At 48.6% G+C, this 17,845-nt stretch overlaps 5 protein-coding genes across 5 annotated transcripts; 2 read left to right on the top strand and 3 right to left on the bottom strand.

The window, feature by feature from the left end:
• Nucleotides 1-223: 223 nt before the first annotated feature.
• On the bottom strand, nucleotides 224-4,297 carry F5Y00DRAFT_59716 (cytochrome P450). Its single transcript, XM_048013861.1, has 7 exons — nucleotides 3,767-4,297; nucleotides 3,673-3,712; nucleotides 2,982-3,622; nucleotides 2,643-2,897; nucleotides 1,462-2,592; nucleotides 1,210-1,400; nucleotides 224-1,146 (listed from the first exon to the last, which is right to left on the bottom strand). Exons 1-7 carry the CDS (start codon nucleotides 4,109-4,111, stop codon nucleotides 468-470), a joined length of 3,282 nt encoding a protein of 1,093 aa, XP_047869704.1. The 5' UTR covers nucleotides 4,112-4,297; the 3' UTR covers nucleotides 224-467.
• Nucleotides 4,298-5,577: 1,280 nt separating this feature from the next.
• Nucleotides 5,578-7,191, bottom strand: F5Y00DRAFT_223559 (uncharacterized protein). Its single transcript, XM_048005893.1, has 2 exons — nucleotides 6,135-7,191; nucleotides 5,578-6,071 (listed from the first exon to the last, which is right to left on the bottom strand). Exon 1 carries the CDS (start codon nucleotides 6,997-6,999, stop codon nucleotides 6,247-6,249), a length of 753 nt encoding a protein of 250 aa, XP_047869703.1. The 5' UTR covers nucleotides 7,000-7,191; the 3' UTR covers nucleotides 5,578-6,071; nucleotides 6,135-6,246.
• A 955-nt stretch (nucleotides 7,192-8,146) lies between these two features.
• Nucleotides 8,147-11,856, top strand: F5Y00DRAFT_223557 (DNA replication factor C, large subunit). Its single transcript, XM_048005892.1, has 5 exons — nucleotides 8,147-8,375; nucleotides 8,430-8,481; nucleotides 8,537-8,578; nucleotides 8,636-11,278; nucleotides 11,331-11,856. The coding sequence occupies exons 1-5, from the start codon at nucleotides 8,273-8,275 to the stop codon at nucleotides 11,650-11,652; spliced, it is 3,162 nt and encodes a 1,053-aa protein (XP_047869702.1). The 5' UTR covers nucleotides 8,147-8,272; the 3' UTR covers nucleotides 11,653-11,856.
• Nucleotides 11,857-12,489: 633 nt separating this feature from the next.
• On the top strand, nucleotides 12,490-15,025 carry F5Y00DRAFT_257073 (uncharacterized protein; the record flags this gene model as incomplete). The annotated part of the gene is made up of 5 exons (XM_048010507.1): nucleotides 12,490-12,550; nucleotides 12,616-13,072; nucleotides 13,137-13,437; nucleotides 13,511-13,828; nucleotides 13,913-15,025. The coding sequence occupies 5 exons, from the start codon at nucleotides 12,490-12,492 to the stop codon at nucleotides 15,023-15,025; spliced, it is 2,250 nt and encodes a 749-aa protein (XP_047869701.1).
• A 960-nt stretch (nucleotides 15,026-15,985) lies between these two features.
• F5Y00DRAFT_59658 (uncharacterized protein) lies at nucleotides 15,986-17,742 on the bottom strand. Its single transcript, XM_048013859.1, has one exon. The coding sequence runs from the start codon at nucleotides 17,613-17,615 to the stop codon at nucleotides 16,266-16,268; it is 1,350 nt and encodes a 449-aa protein (XP_047869700.1). The 5' UTR covers nucleotides 17,616-17,742; the 3' UTR covers nucleotides 15,986-16,265.
• Between the last annotated feature and the right edge of the window lie 103 nt (nucleotides 17,743-17,845).

The raw sequence follows: 17,845 nt of genomic DNA, 5'->3' as shown, positions 1-17,845 counted from the left end.
TCGTAACACATCTAAGAACCAACTTCTCGATTAGGCGTGCTCGTCCGATACTTATCGGTATCTACACTCCAAATGCGACACCATGAGACCGTGGATAAATATGAATACGGTGCCAAGCCTTCCCATCGAGTCTGTCGAAAATATCAAGTGTTCTAGAATCATCGTGGGATGGGTTGCAATTGGTCACAGCAGGCTTACATACTATGGAGAGCCTCGACGACAATAAGTAGTATAATCAATATCAATTTATAGCCAAGTCTCTACTGAGAAGAGCATAGAATACCACCCTAACTACCCCCTTTCTAATCCTCACCTCACCGCTATATGTGCAAATACTCGGTCTATCTGAGGTATATACCTAATGGAATCCAGTCAAAATACAATAAATAGTCCTCCCCCGCCAAGGTATCAAACAATATCTACACCACCAACAACAATAATATGCAAGCATAGGTAGGTAAACATGCTTAGTCGAACACATCCGTAGCATACCGGGTATTCCGCATGCCTTCCCACCACCGAGCCGCCTGCTCGTCCGTCACGTCCTTGCCGTGGGTCTCCTGCGCCCCCTTCTTGATCAGCTCGACAATGACTTCCTTGACCCCGTCGCCAACGGCCCGCGATCCGCAGACATACAGCTTCGCGCCGTCGCGCCAGAGCTTCAGGACGTCGTCCTGAGACGCCCGCAGCGCATCCTGCACGTACCGGTTTCCGCCCGCCGCCTCGGGCCTGCGGCTGAACGCGCGGTAGACCGTCACGGCCCCGGCGCTCTCCCACTCCGCCAGCTCGTCGGCGTAGAGGTCGTCGCGGCCCGGCTCGCGCGATCCGACGAAGAGCAGAGCGGGCGCGACTTTGCGGCCGGCGGCGAGCATGGCCGCGCGCTCTTGGATGAAGCCCCGGAAGGGAGCTAGGCCCGTGCCTGCGCCGACGCAGATGACGGGCGTGTTCTCGACGTCTTGCGGCAGGTGGAAGGCCGCGTGGGATGGGCGGACGGCGATGTGCAGCTTGTCGCCCGGGGCGAGGGATGCGAGGTACGAGGATGCTACGCCGACGTATGTGCCCTGGCCGGACTTGGACGGGGCTTCGAGGACCGAGAAGGTCAGAGTTACGTGGGAGGGGTTCCATAGAGGGGAGGAGGAGATGGAGCTGGTTGGTGTTAGCGTTGTGGTCAACTGGTAGGTTGCGAAGGGAGTTATGTATGCTACGTACTATTGTCGCACACGCATAGGCGGGAGCATGGCGAGAAAAGCGCCCAGGGGTAAGTCGACGGACGTGTACTTCTCAAGTAGGTCTAGTACCGAGATGCGCTTGTTGAACGCCTCTTCGGAGTCCTTTGCAAGGTTCTTCAGAGCTTCTTTTTCGGCTTCGTCTTTTGCGGCTTCGGCTAGAGTGCTTATATTCTACGATGTTGTTGTTAGCTGGGCTGCTGACGATACAAGATTGAGATATTTATTAGCTTACCCTCTTTGTTGCCGGTTGGGATAGTTCCACGTAAGCGCCGAAGATGTCGTGGGCGGGGAGTGAGGCGTTGGTTGGGAGGGATGTCATTCCGTCGCTGTTGATGGTGATATGCGCATCCCATGGAAGATGGAATCTACGCATGGCTCGCTCGACGATCTGCTTAGGGTTTATGGGCAGGACCGCCAGGTAGTCACCAGCTCGGTATGTTTCGTCACTTGGAAGTACGATTTCAATATGCTTCTTAACGGGTTCTCCATCGGCGGTCAGCGTGCGAGTGTCGACTACCAAACCTTCCATGACGTCCTGTCGGAGGGTGGATGTACGTGGGCTCGTCACTGATACTTTCAGGCCGGAAGCCGGTGATAGGTCCGTCTCAACCTCAGATGTACCGTATTGCTTGTTAAGCGATGACCAAAGCACCTCATCCTCCCACGCTTCAAAGTCTGCGAAAGCGTCGCCGTTTCCAACGTCGGTGAGTCCCAAATTTGCGATGCGAGTAGCGCCGCCTTCTTCGAGCTTGCTATCCACCAACTTTGGTATCCTGTGGAAGGTCTGAGCCCAGTCGTGGTGGCCGACACCGAAAACAGCGTATTGTACTCCCTCGAATGTCGTCTTGTCTTTGATACTCTCTATCCAAGACACGAAATGGGCAGCGTTATCCGGCGGTGCTCCTTCATATGAAGCGGTGACTATGACGACAGGCTGACCTTTAGGTAGGTTTCCATTGGCGGTATCCAAGATATCAAGCTTGGAAACCTTGTATCCCTTGCGCGACGCATCGCTAGCTACTCTTTGAGCGAGGGCCTCGCAAGTACCACTATTACTTCCGTACAGAACTGTGATGGGCTTTCCACTACTACCGTTAGCGGCGGATGTCAGGGAGTTATTCAATGAGAGTCCGTTTAGGGCATCCGCTGGTGATTCAGGTGTTCCAGCCAGGCGATGTTCCAGTTGGCCCGGAGTCATTCCATCGCGGAGGGTTGCCCTCATGCGGAAACCCTTCGGCTTGATAGTCAATGTTTGCTTAATAGCCAGGGTATAAGATGGGTCGTCAAGGACGAAGTTGAAGTTTTGTAGAAGCATGGCTATGGCCAAAGTGGCCTCCTGCCAGGCAAACGGACGACCGATACACTAATAGGGTGTTAGTAATATGATAATCTCAATACAGCGTCATTACTTACGCCTCGAAGGCCATTGCCAAAAGGCTTCCACGCGTTTTTGGGAAGTTTGTTGAACGGCTCGTCCAGCATGCGCTCAGGCTTAAACTCCTCGGCATCCTCGCCGTACACAGCCGGGTCCACGTGCATCTTCTTCAACATCATAACAGTCATCTCGCCCTTCTTTACCGGGTACTTTCCGGCAAGAAGAGTATCTTCTCTAGGTGTGACACCGATCTGGGGAATGGGAGAGCATAATCTTAGGGTTTCACGCATCACCTAAATGTGTGTTAGTATAATCATTTCTCCGTGCTGACTGATGCGCATGTGAGGTGATATAGGGATTTTAGATTCTTGACTTACAGCTACAATGTACGGGAGCTTAGACATGTGCTCGACTGTGATGGGACCTTTCCCGATAACAGTGTCGACCTCTTGTTGGGCCTTTCGGTAAGCCTCGGGGTGTTTTAGGAGTTCAAAGAACACGAATGAAAGCAATCCTGATGTTGTTTCGTGACCGGCGATGAGGAATGTAATCAAGTTGTCGGTGATACTCGTATCAGTCATGTGCTGTCCGGTTTTCGGGTCCACGCCGTTAAGCATGGCACTGAGAAGATCCTTCCGGTTGGACGGGTTGCGTTTACGCTCTTGGAGAACTTCGTCGGACGTCTTTCGCAAGACTTCGATATCCTCCCAGTACTTGGCGTCTTCATTTCGGTAAAACCAAGTGGGCATCGTTCTGTTCGGCCTGTTGCCGGACTCAACGAGGAAATCACCCATGGCTGCAACGAAGGGGTGAAGCTCTGAGGTATAGTAGCTGTTGAAACGATAACCCATCGAGCAGAGAGCAAGCGTGTCAAGCGCGAGACGAGTGAAGTCTTCAGTAACGTCGATCGGGTTTGAAGGTCCGTATCGGGCCCATTTCATACAAAGCTGAGTTGCAATCTCGTGCATCTCGTCAAACATGCCCCGGATCGATAAGGGGCCAAATGCAGGCATTAAAACTGTCTAATGTGAGCATAACCCAAGTTTCTTGGGGCTCTGGTAGACTAACCTCGATGAGCGATACCCCAATTAGGCTCATCTGGTCGGGCCTATGGTCTTGATTAACATATTGTGTCACCAATGCCCATTGTAAGCTAACTCACTGTGAATAAACCATCATGAACACCATTTCGAATTTCGTTAAGAGCAGATTTGGGAATTTTGACAAAACGCTTCTCATCGCAAAGCTCATTCACGATACGATGACTTGAAGAAACTACCAGCGACCTTCCAGGAAGGCGAAGTCGATATATCTCACCATACTTATCGGCGAGCGAAATAAATGAGCGTAAGGGGAGTTCTCGATCGATCTCGGTAACGTGGCCTAGGAAAGGTAGACTTGGTGGTTCTGGGATAGGCGTTATTTCTGACATTGTATCACTTTCACTATTGCTAGGTTCACTGTTGCTTTGTCGAAGAGTTAGGATTGAAGGCCAGTCGATGTTCATACTGTCCGACGTAAATCGTCTCTAGGATAGGAACCCTAGAGACTTTATATGTATAAGGACGTTATGGGAATGTTATATGTATTCGTGTACTATAGAGCTCAGCCTCCGGTAGGCTTTGATAAACCCCGAATTCGCCGTCGGTAACTTGTGGCTACCGAGTATTAAGAGGTAGGTAGTCAGTCGTCAGGATCGCGAATTGGGCAGGCCGATTAAGTGACGCAAACAAGTGGGCGAAGGAAATATGAGCAAACGGGTTAACAAACAACCTATGCGCTTTGTTTATAGAAATATGCTTGCTTATTCGACTTATTGCGTTGCTATGAATCATGATATGTACTACTTAGTAATGAGTGGTTTTTTATTTATTTTCTTCTCATATTTTTATTTTTTTTTTCTCGAACATGTTCAATGAACCGAGGTATGTTTTCCTATCTTGTCGATCCACTTGCTTGGGCCGTGACGAAACGGAATGGTCGCAATACACATCTTTAAGTCCTGACTTCATACTATGTAGGTTATCCACTCCCCTACACACATACCAATAACAAGCCCCTATTACGCCAGGCTTCCCTGTCATGTTTATACCCAAGTAACGCTGCCATGTGCTGCATGTGCCGACCATTGAAGGAGCTGGGATCGGTACTGCGCGCTATGTAAGAAAGGCGGCCCATATAGATTATAATGCGCTAACTAGCGTATAAGAAACACCACTATCTACATACATAAGCTAAGGCAATCCCGTTGGCATAAGGCCAGAAGGCTAGTAGTTAGTTGTATAGAAATGAGAAGATGAGTAAGCGAACCTCGGTTGTTTTAGCCAAGTCCAACAAGTTTTTTTATGGGTGGGCTGATAACCATCAGACAAGACACTAAGACAACGGGATAGCCGTGATGTATTGTACTACCTATCCGATAACTGTAGTGTACATTCATTAATATCTATTTTTTTAAACCCGCTGGCATTATCTTGCAGATTGATTAAGCATCTCAGATAGGACCCTCTTATCATCATCCCTCCTATTAAATCGCTTCTATTACGTGCGAACTTAGATGTAGGTAAGTTCCTTAAAGTAACTCAGATATGTCCTATTAAGGGTCTTCCCGTAGGATCAGTTGCAAGCGGTTTAGTTGATTCTAGTACATAGCTAAATTAAGCTTAAGATAGAGGGGACCTCCCCAATATGGAGGACCTTTTGTAAAGGATCAGCCTTAGCTTAACTGACCTGTAAGTGCAATTGAGCGAGCATCACCCATCATATTCCGTACATCGTATACCATGTCTAGTGTATCGCATAAACACGTCCGCTTTGCCGAACGATCCAGACTCGTTTTTTCGGATGAGCTAACCTATATGTATTCTATTTCCGTGATGTACATACGCCCCCTAAATCTTGAACCGCGGCTTGACCCGGGCATGGATACATAGGTACTTCCAATGAGAGGTACATGTACCTAACCAATGCCATGTCGGCGAGTCGGGACTCCCGTCTCATCAAATTACACCGCCCGGGTCCACAACCCCGGACCAATTTATTATCCCGTTGCACGATGCATCAAATTTTTATCTGATCAACACGATACCTTCCCGCGGCCAGACGTCTAACCCGATACGCGGCACTCCAGTGCGATTATTACCGATGCGGTGACGCAGCATTTGGGGGTTATGTACGCCTTACGGGCTGTAAGATGCAGAATCCGTTCGGCAATCAATGCCGATTGTCAGATGTGAAATCCTTCATAACTTCCCTACCGACATGACGTGCAGAAATTATATCCTTACCTTACATAGGTAGGTACTCTGCAATGCAGAGTCTGCATTGCTGGTCGACATCGCATCTACGGCTAGCGCGATCCCGGTGGATAAGAAACAGCAACGAAATGTTCTAGAGGCTTGGCTGATTGAACAGTACATACCTACATATACGTTTAACCCCTGAAATGGACCAAGGGAGACAACAAGGTAGATAACATCAATACAGAATAAACTTAAACGATAGGACAAGAGAATACTAATGCGTGATAGTTGGCCAGATGTCGTTGTTTATTAATCCATACTATCTTATTGACAACTTGCCTATGAATCGTTCATCATAAGCTGCCCAACTTACAATCCAATTAGCTTGTCAGCTTTAGGGCTACTTCGCCTGTACTGGATTCACACCTCTCTTTTTCTTCTTTGACGCTCCAGCTTCAGCGCCATCGGGAACGTCGGTTTCAACTTCTGCTCCGTGACCCTTTGCAGGGGCCTTGATAGCATCTTCATCCCAGATTTCCAGCTGAATCGAGTCTTTGCGAAGTTCCGCGGCGTCTCGAAACACGCCAATAGGTGCCGTTCTTTGCGTCTTGGACAACCGCGCTACGACAGCAAGCCCGGAACCTGGCGGCGTTAGCGCCGCCTCGAAGTCTGCCGGCTTCGCGCACTGCGGCGAGATGGCCAGGTAGCATCCTGGCCCGGATGAGCGATTCTGAGCCTGGTAGGCCGAGCTGTAGTTGACCACTGGGAATGTGATATGATGTGATTTGCCGGGATAGACGTAAATCTCCGGATAAGCCATCCCCGGATGGAGATGCGGCGGTATGACTACCGGTGGCAATTGGTATGTCGCTCGGGATTCCGAGTCTGATCTTCTCGTGCTGCTTCTTCTGGAGGTTCTGATCTCATGACGCTCTTGACGGATATTTGCGGCTACATTGCCCCCGGTGACTTCTGCGTGAGAACATCTTAGATCCATACGTCGAGATAGCCTGAGTGTGGCACATGGGTCGCACGAACAGAGCTGTGGCTCATGCGGAAAAGGTGAGAAAGGAATAGGGGTGACGCGAGGAGAAAATAGTGGTTGTCTCATAGAAGGGGTGATGTTATTGCCCAGATATGAGTTGTTAGACATGGTAAACTCCTATTTATCTTACCTATCTTGCTGGACTGATGAGATTTAGAGCGATCTCCGATGACGAAACACATATTTGTAGACAGGAAAATGCTGTAATGACTGATATTTGGTCTGGGACTGTCCAGATATGCAGGGCCTTCTCTTTGTATGTGAGATATCGTAGGCATAGAAGTAATAGGACAAGAGAACTAGTTGATCTCTTTGCTACAGGAAAATATCAACAAGAGCAAAATGTATTAATCGTGTATACTAGGTAAGCTCTAGACTATTCGTGCATATATTAATTGCATATATTAATGAAGTACATCAATGAAAAATCCTAGTATTAATAAAGCGAAGAATATGCCGGAACTACAATACTGGCTTTAAGGGAAGTCTAGGCATATTCAAGGACAGTCTGAGCTTATGCTGCAACTATTGAATGTACGGTTGCCTACTTAAGGTAGCTAGGTTTAGTAAGAGGACTGTGTTTTCTTTGCGAGGGGACACCTGATAGAAATCGATAACTCACTTGACTTCCTTAGATACATGTAATTATGGTCCTTTTCAATTTGCTTCTTTCCCGAATAAAGATACACAACTATATATATCTACCTCCTAGATACTTATGTATCTACGCTCTAGGCGTCGAGTTTTCATGAAGTATTTTCATCAAGTTAATAATCCAGGTAGATTTCAGTCTGGTTAAAAGTCAGACTTGGGGAGAGCTTTAGTAGGTTAAGTGTGTACTTCATAAACTTTTTCTATAGAATGCTCGGACTGTCATTGATAATTTATTTTAGTAACAAAGACGGGACTTTGCTTCTGAGATAAATATCATTATTTAATAGCCAAGTAAAGCTAATACGTATCAACAGAGATAACTACCTACCTAGGTAGAGTGTATGTTATAGCAGTAAAATACCCTTCGGACTGTTGAAGTTGACTTGAATTATTGCAATTAATGGCAGTTATTATCTGATAGGCGGAAATATTTGTAGTGGGTCTCTTGGATTATGTAATGATATGTACTTCGTACATGTGTTTGCCTGCATGGCGGCGTGGTAGGCACCGGTGGCACGTGCACGAATTGCGCGAATCAATTCCATTAAAGACTATATGGACTAGCTCCAAGCGTCGGCGCGTCTTAATTCGCGTCGAGCGTTTTACATAGTAGATCGTTCACTTTTCCTATGAAAATCCTAAACTCTTTTCTTTTGATAGCAACACCACCGACCTTCTTCTTGATCAATAAACCAAGGCTGGGATATATCCTCTAAACTTGAGTAGCATGCCGGATATCCGTTCTTTCTTCGGGGCCAAGGGCGGTGCCCCGGCCTCTTCAAAGCCAGTTTCAAAGAAGACGGCCGAAGAACCGCCAAAGAGACGGACCAGTGCGTATCCCTCGAACTTAAGCAGTTGATTTAGCAACTAATGGTACATGATAGAGGGACGTAAGGTTGTGGATGATAGTGATGAGGATGAGGATGTAGTTGCAGAGTAAGCAGAATAATTCTATCAAGATGAAATTAATTGAAGCTAACTGGCTTTGAAGGACGAAGAAACCAACTACTAGATCAGCTCCTAAGAAAGTGGCGTGAGTGCCATGCTTATATTATAAACACATTAGTATTGAACTAAACTTTAGCATTAGCGACAAGGTGCAAGGGACAGCTACTACGGCGAGTGAATACTTTGCATCGAGCAAGTCGAAGAATCAGCCATCTACAAAGCCGGATACAAAGCCGCAGTCGCAGCCAAAGCCTAAAGTTGAAGTTCGATCGAGCCCGAGAAATAAGAAGACTATAGCAAAAGACGCTGCACTCCCGAGCAAGGATGATGAGACCACGCCAAAGAAGCGTCCTGCGAGCAAACTCAAGCGATACGACTTAGACGAGGAGGAGGATGCATTCATGGATGACGACGCAGATGCTGGCGACGACATATTCGCCGCGGACGCTAAGAGTCGTAATAAGCGAAAGAACGACGATTACGCCGAGGAGGATAGCGAAGAAGAGTTCCTTCCTAGACCCAAGAGAATTGCTTCTCGTGCCAAACCAGCAGTTGAGGATAACAAGCCTACTACGTCGAAACCTTCGAAGAGTAACGTGGCCTCCAATTCAGCGAAGAAGAGGAAGACACCCGAGTCCGAACCTAGTGAGGAAGAAGATGACGATGACGAACCTCCGTCCCGTAAGAAGCCGGCAGCGAAGAAACCCAGGGCGCCGAGAGCCAAGAAGGCGGACGAACCGGAGAACGCAGAGATCCAGGCGATATTGGACGATATCCCTACGGTTAGGCCACCGACACCGCCAGCCAAGGACCCCAATGCCAAGTTCGACTGGAAAAAGGCGGCAGCAGGAGGGGGAAATAGTGGTCCCCCACCGAATCCCATTGGGGAATTACCCGAGGGTGAGGAAGATTGTCTTGCCGGTCTAAGCTTTGTTTTCACTGGGCAATTGACTACTATCGCTCGCGAGGATGCTCAATCGTTGGTAAAGCGACATGGTGGAAAGATCACTGGTGCGCCAAGTAGTAAAACTAGCTACGTGGTACTGGGTGAGGATGCTGGACCTAGCAAGCTTGCGAAAATCCGCCAGCATGGTATCAAGACGATCAACGAGGAGGGCTTGTTTGAGCTCATTCGTCGCCTACCCGCTGGAGGTGGAAATGGAAAAAATGCCGAAAAGGCCCGGGAAAAGAAAAGACTAGAGGAAGAAAAGATCAAGGAAGAAGCCGCTCAGATGGAACGAGAAGAAAAGGCCCGAAAAGTCGAGGCCGAGAAAGCACGGAAAGCAGCCGCCGCGCGAGGTGCTGGTCCTTCTCCAGCAGCGCCAACCCCCGTTTCTCAGTTATGGACCGTGAAATATGCTCCAACCCAGCCAAATCACATCTGTGGTAACAAGGCAGCGGTCGAGAGGATCCAGAACTTCTTGAGGAACTGGCATAAATCACGTAAATATCACTTTGAGAGGCTTGGTGCAGATGGCATGGGCGGCTATCGCGCCATTATCCTTTCTGGCCCCCCAGGTATTGGCAAAACAACAGCTGCCCATCTAGCTGCTAAGCTTGAAGGTTTCGACGTTATAGAGAGCAACGCCAGCGATACGCGTAGTAAAAAGCTTGTGGAATCCGGAGTTAGTGAAGTTATGAATAACACATCCTTGCGTGGCTACTTTGCAGGAGATGGGAAGAAGGTAGATGAGGAGAAAAAGAATATTGTCCTTATTATGGACGAAGTTGACGGGATGTCCGCTGGCGACCGTGGAGGTGTGGGTGCTCTCGCGAAGTTCTGCAAGAAGACCGAGGTGCCTCTGATACTTATTTGCAACGAGCGAGGATTGCCCAAGATGAAGCCCTTCGACCAGGTGACGTACAATATCAAGTTTCAACGCCCAACAATCGACCAGATCCGCTCACGTATGATGACTATATGTCATAGAGAAGGGCTGAAACTCACGCCGCAGGTGCTTGAAGCGCTCATTGAAGGCAGTAACCGAGATATCAGGCAGATTGTTAATATGCTATCCACGATCAAGCTAGATCAGACCTCTATAGATTATAGCCAGGGCAAGGATATGTCGAAGGCCTGGGAGAAGTCGATAGTGCTGAAGCCGTGGGATATCTGTCAGAAAGTGCTCGGCGGTGGTCTATTCTCCCCCGCAAGCAAGGCGACTCTTAACGACAAGATTGAACTCTACTTCAACGATCACGAGTTCAGCTACTTGATGATACAAGAAAACTATTTAAAAACCAAGCCAGCTGCTCTAAACCAGTCTCAGTACAAGAACAAACGCGAGCATGATCTCAAAGCTCTAGAGTTGTTCGATATGGCAGCAGAAAGTATTAGTGATGGCGACTTGGTGGATCGGATGATTCATGGTCCCCAACAGCACTGGAGCCTAATGCCTACTCATGCGGTCTTTAGCACAGTTCGACCGGCCAGCTTCGTGGCTGGCCAACTTCTAGGTGGTAGTACCTTCACAACCTGGCTTGGCAATAACAGCAAATACGGCAAGTTGGGTAGATATATTCGTGAAATTCATTCGCACATGCGACTCAGGTCCTCCGGTGACCATCACGAGATTCGCCAAGAGTACCTGCCAGTGCTCTGGACGCGGCTTATTAAAAGACTTGCTGACGAAGGCAAGACATCTGTCGACGAAGTCATCGACTTAATGGACAGTTATTTCCTCACTAGAGAGGATTTCGACTATATTAAGGAACTTGGCGTTGGCCCTCAAAATGAAGAGAGTGTTAACATTGAAACCCAGACTAAGTCTACTTTTACTAGACTGTAAGTCAGACTTACGCAACAGCATTATATATCAATAGGCTAATATTTATAGGTACAACACGAGGTCACACCCAATCCCTTTCATGAAGGCCAGTAGCGTGGTAGCTCCGAAGGCGGCTCCAAAGGATAAGCCAGATCTCGAGGAAGCAATGGAAGACGACGATGCAGATGTCGTAGAGGCCGTCGAGGCTGTTGATGATGATGATGACGATGGCGGCATTGAAAAAGACAAGTATATCAAAAAGCCGAAGGCTAAGCCTGCGAAGAGAGGCGGCAAGAAAGCTGCAGCAGCTGGGGATGGAGATGAAGATGAGAAGCCAGCAAAGGGCCGCAAGGGCAAGGCTGGTGGAGCTAAAGGCAAAGCGAAAAAGTGAGATCCATCACATATTATTGCAACTTATGTGGACCGAGCCTGTTTTGCTTTGCTGTTAATATCTCTTAGGCTTTAGGGCAGGATCGTTCTTAGAAGAGAATGAAGTCAATGATGCATGCATTTTAATCACGAACTCAGGGGTAAAGGGGTTTGTTCTTGGTGCCTTCACATATATTAGACACCTAAATATTAGGTAGGCATACCGAGAAGTTCTAATCAATAATTACCTATATATTCTACGGAATATACTTCTAGATACCTAACCTATCAGTAGGTACTGAAATGTGCAGCTGGGCATGCTAACTTCGGCTTGACTTAACGTAGCAGCCTAGTGTAGGCTGGCAATAGCATTGCCTTTGGGTACCAACCACCTCCGTTACGGGGTGACGACCTACTGTCCGGTGCCTATCTGCAGTTTTAGTGAGTTCTAGGGGACTTCCGTATCGTAATTGACGCCTGGTGATAAGCAAGCTTGGTAGCGGAGCAACGAAGTGTTCCTTATGTTAGGCAGTTGTGAATTTCGTTGTGGCGGGAGATAACGATTTGTTTCTTTCCTTTCCTTCTTTCCTGTTCTTTTCTCCTTACACCTTTACCTTTACAACCTTCCGTTTCGCACCTTACCTACGACACACATTTCGTTGCCGCCTATTCATCGTCCTATTTCCTCCTATCGGCGAAACAACAGCACGCAACCTTCCATGAATGCGTCTGTGGTTGCTCCTATTGTAATCAAAAACCTTCGCCTATTCATTCATATCCTTGATTATCGCGCTATCTTTATTCGGCCGCGTTCTTCGCTGTTTCTCTTATCACCCAATACTCTGGGCCCTTCTTCACCATGTGTAAACCCAAGCATAAACCGTCACCCCTTGGTTCGAACCCTTCTAACGAAGGCAAAGGTTAGTTCCCCTTATAAGCCATCTTTAATAACTACTTTGACTTATAAAAATACTTAACATTATAGTCTCGGACCCGCCTATCTTGGCTCCGGATTTGGCATCATTCAGCGACAAGGCGTCAAGTTTGCACTTCTTCGGCGACGCGTCGGGGGATGAGGATGACTTCTTCGGAGTGCCTAAAACCTCCTCGCCCCCTTTGTTCGGGCCTGAGGACTATCCTGATTTAGGAAAACCTAACACGATTGAAGATTTCGAAGTAGGTGCTGGCCCAAGTGGTAAATCCGAGCAGTTCGTCCCTGGCTGTTCTGCCAGCAAGCCGACTCCGACTGGAGATGAAGATAAGCAGACGATCTCCAATGCGATGATGCAGGCATACATAGCTATGCGTGGTCCCGATATGGGAGGACTCACCGACCCTCTGTTTGAGTGGATCAAGTTTCACAGCGATGAGATGGATCGTAAAGCGGCATCTCAACCTCATGGCGAACCCAAACCTCCTGACAACCCTAGGGACGTCACTAAGTACGTTGTTATCCCAAGAGCCTTCCTGATATCAATACTTTATGCTAACAGTCGTATCTCCTAGGATGTTGAATTATATGGATAAGGCTATCGAATCCGATAACATGGATGGTGATTCTCCCCGCGATGCTATATTTGAGCTTCGCAAGCCGTCGATTAACCACATAGCTCCTCCGGCTTCGATGAACCTTTTGCCTCACCGCAGGGTTTGTTCAGCAACAGAGAATCGTATCCCTGTATGGGGAGATGATGAAGACGATGATGAGGGCGCCCTTCCTACTGGCCGCGTTTCTCCTTGCACTTTCCTCCAGTGGGCTCAGGATTGTAAGCCTTGGGCACGTGGAAATATAATGGACCCTAGAAACGTAAGTTTAATTGTTCCTTTCTTCTATTTTTGCGCTGTCTACTTTGGAATAGTTGTTAATCAGGCATGTTTAGACACTTGCTACTGCTGAACGAATGCGCCCAATGGGGCCTGTACCGGACAGGGATCATTATCCTTACTATCTTGAGGATGCAAAGGCTCAGAGGGACCACTATACAGGAGAGGAGTTTTCTCCCCTTTACCAAGTCCCCCATAGCCCGTCTCTTATCTACACGCCTCCTGGTGTGCCCAGCATCGCATGGGCTCCGGCTGCATTCCTAGCGCAATATGACCGCATGGCTCCTCTAGAGGCCAAGAAGCTCCGAGATCATGTGTATGGCAAGACAGAGAAAAGTATGCCGCCTGCCAGTACGAACTACAAGTTCACAGAGGTATGTTAAATCCTAATCCCTTTTATGCCGGGCAAACAAAAGCACGTTTATTGAGCCTTGACTAACATAACAATTTCTCCACAGAGTGAGGTCAATAATGTCGCCAATAGAATCACCAGATCTGAGGGCAGTGGTATTCCTCATGGCCCAGAGATTTATGCTTTTCTCAGCGCCCAATACAAAGCTATCGCAAAGGAGCAGGCTGAGGATGAAACTCTTCGTAAGAGAATTTCGGCGCAGGCCAAGCGAATCCAGGAGCTGGAGCTGGAGCGAGACATCCTCCGAGAACACTTTATCCCTCTTCTGAAGAAAAAACGCACCGAGTACCGTGTCGCGCAGGAATGCCACGCATTGCGAGAGCTTCAGAAGAAACGTGCCATTCGCGATGATCGTATCCGCGAGCATCTGGGAAACCACGTCCGTGAGGTGCAACTGTTGCTTGACCGCTCGTACATGCAACGAACCGAGTCGAAGCAGAAATTCAAGGTGAACCAACAGCGCCTGGCGCAGCTGAAGCAGGAGATCGATGAGGATTGTCTCTTGGCTGAAACAAGTCCTCGGGGCATCTATGATGAAATCAACGGCCTCATATCGCCTCATCTAGCCTCTGCACGGTCGGGGACAAGAGGGATGAACCGCAGTGCTGAGAACTTCAGGGCTGAGAACTTCTTCCCTGTCCTTGATGATAATAACACCTATCCAACCAATGTGATTGCTAAACAACCCGAAATACCGACCAAGAAAGAGCCTAAAATGGGAGAAGTTGATTCCATTTCTGGACATACTCTAGTTGATCTTATGCGTGATTGTTCATGGGAACCTCTCTCGCCAGATGTCCGCCGCGCTATCCGTGATCATCTTAGTAGACGTGTCCCTGCCCCGTCTTCCCCAGATTTGGCAATACCCTTTGGCGAACCCGGGTCCCTAGCTGAATATACTGGTGGCCCATATCGGGAATCATTCTGTGGGCTTGATGAGCAGCCTATGACATTGGGTGTTCTACGAATGCCCGACCCTCCCGTGGATACTACCACTCACGACACTGTTCCTGGAAAGACTGAGGAGAGTTCCTCTGCCCAGGAAAGCCGTAAAGAAAAGGACGAGAGCTTGTCCCATATTCAAGGTCCCGACGAACGTATCTGCTTTGCTCCTCCCCCGGGCGAACCTGAACCGATTGATCGTTCTTATTATGATTAGGTGGCCTCTTCAGTACACACAAAATCAACAATGCCGGCACCTTATCTCCGTCGGTCCGTCGCAGCTTGCATTAGACATCTTTGATTTCAGTTGGTTCTGTCTTCAATTTAGGTCACAATTACTTGTGACTCAGTTTCTCCTTCACTTGTTTTTTCTGTTTCTGATGAGATCGCCAATAGCTGGGACTTGTCTATCTCTCTTTGTTTTTCCATCAAGTTGCCGATACGTCAGCAACTTATCCCAGTCAACATGACGACCTTGGTTTGCTGGGGTGGCATGTCACTTTCGGGGATTGATTCTTGGCACTCTCCCCTATTACGAATTGACAACGATAAAGTTGTTCACTGAGATATAAAATGACAGAGATGTCTGTCTTTTCAACACCAACCTTCATACTTCCCTATTGGGAGTTGTATGATATTTTTGTTGTCTGCCAAGACACCAAGTGGCAGATGTATCTGGTTTTTCTTTTCTTTTCTTTTGAGACCAGCTTTCACTCGATCGCACTATGATATTTACGATTCGAACCACCTTCGTCATCCTCGGCAGCCAGCTAGGCTTTTGAGGGGTTGGCCTTTCAACTTTCTTTCCGTGAAAAACCGGGTTGGTTTTTAACTATTATTGAGGAACAGATTTTCAAACAACAGTAAAAACCCAAAAAAAACCAGAAAACCAAAAAACCAAAAAAAAAAAAAAACCAAACCCCCCCCTTCCCCCCCAAAAGAAAAAAAAAAAAAGAAATTTTGTTTGGCAGGTTTCGGAATTCAAAAGGGCTGGATTTGCATAATGAGACGATTAATGAAGGGATGGATGGACGAATGGACGAATAATGTTGAGAGTACGAATGATGAACTGCTTTGCTTGATAGTGTACGTATTTGCCTAGGTACTATTCTCTGTGCTTGGATGAGCTTAATCGACAACGGAATTCCTTTGTCACAATCATAGTTGCAAATGCTCCGTGAAATGCTTATTGTAATGCGTGACGAGTATAACCAGAACACACTTTAATGATTATAATCCCCCCTTGCAGCCCAACAAGAGCCGCTACGGTGATCACTATAAGCACTTGAACTAACTCTCCTATAATACAAATGCAGCGTAGAATGCGCAATCTAACGCCCTAATCAAATCGTACATGAGAGTATTAAAATGGCCCTTTGACTCAGAAGACCGCGTACCGTACTGCGTGTAGCCCCTATACCACTGCAACTGCTCACGAGCCGACAACAGAAACAGTCCTACCACCGACTACGACTCTCCCTTTCGTATCCACCCTCATTATACCCCTCCCATTCCGTCCTCATGCTACTAATATCAACCTCGCTCCTAGTACCCTGTCCCACAACCCGACTCCCCTCAAACGTAATCCCCATAAAATCCAGCTCGCCCTCCACCTTTCCGCCCCCGAGGAATCGGATCCACCCGCGATTGGAGTCTCCGTACATCATCGGCCCTTCGAGCTCCTGCCCGCGCCAGGTGAAATTCAACGGCTCGGTGGAGGACTGCCACGGCCGTTGGGGGAGACGCATGATGCCGCTGACGATGCCGAGGTCGAAACGGCCCCAGAGCTCGGTCCCGCTCAGGGTGAAGACTAGCGAGAGGTTGATGTGTCCCCACTCGGAAGTCACGAAGTCGCTGGTTAGCGCGTACCGCCCGTTGAGAAGGCCCAGGGGCTTGAGGTCCTCGCCGTCGTCGCTGTCTTCGTATTTGACGTCGTCGTCGTCGTTGTAAGAATACTCCCTTTTCACGGGAGACGGGCTGTTGCTGCTGCCGCCTCGGCCCCGGCCGCGAAGGGCGAATTGGGGGGTTCGCGCGGGTTGAGGGGTTGATGCTGTGGATGTTGCTGCGCTGCTCTCGCGGCTGAGGCCTGAGTGGATTCCGCCGCGGCGGGCCATCCGCCCGGTCAGAGGAGGTTTGGCAGCCGTGGTTTTGATAGTGGTAGTTTTTGACACGGTGGTCTTTGAGACCGTAGTTTTGGATGCTGTGGTCTTGGACGTAGTAGTTGTTGAAGCAGCCTTGGGAGTGGCAGCTGCCTTTGGAGCCTTGGGCTTGGCCTCCGTCTTCTTGGCGGCTTTGGGCGGCGCGGGAGTAGCTGCTGGTTTGGCAGGTGACTTGATCTTCTTATTCGAATTGCTGGCGGAGACAGTGACGTTGATACCGCCGACGCTGACGGTAACATCGACGCTCGAAGACTCAGCCTTGCGCTTGGCACCGGTAGCCTTGGGTGCAGGCGAAGATGTAGCAGCGCTCTTGAAGGCTTTTTTAGCCTCGCGCTCCTTTTTGATCCATTCTTTCTTCAGCTCGGACTCCACCTTCTGGATATGAGCCGGGATAGAAAGATTTCCGGCGTTGACGGCATCGAAGAGGCGCATGCGAGCCACGGCCTTTGTTTTGGAGACCTGCAGACCGTAGTGGATGAGCTGGGCCTCGAACCAATGGGCCGGGTGATCCTTCTCGGAGCCGGACTTGAAGTGGTCTTTGAGCTCCGCTACGGTGGCACGCCTATGCCGGTTATGTCCGCTCGCCTCGGCGAATAGGTCTCCGGCGTAGGAGAATCCGTCCTTTGAGACGGGCGATGCTAGCGACATGGCTGCAATCAATTGTTGTTAACGGACAATTCGATTCTAGATGGGCTCGAGCGAGTAAATAAGTTTGTAACCTATTGAAGCAAGCAATTATCTCTTGCGATAGCTTAAAACTTAAACGCTTTGTCTTGCTTTGACTGGCCGCCTGAGTTGCGCGCATACAGATGTACGGTACTTTGTTACGGATGACCCCTTTTGGAAGTTTTGTCCAAAGAAAACTCCTTGTTACGAAC

The sequence above is a fragment of the Daldinia vernicosa genome (genome assembly GCF_022497035.1).
Source record: "Daldinia vernicosa strain CBS 139.73 unplaced genomic scaffold F5Y00scaffold_2, whole genome shotgun sequence".
Classification (NCBI taxonomy): domain Eukaryota; kingdom Fungi; phylum Ascomycota; class Sordariomycetes; order Xylariales; family Hypoxylaceae; genus Daldinia; species Daldinia vernicosa.
The sequence above is the reverse complement of the archived record's forward strand: the minus strand, read 5'-3'. Positions and strand labels throughout refer to the sequence as shown.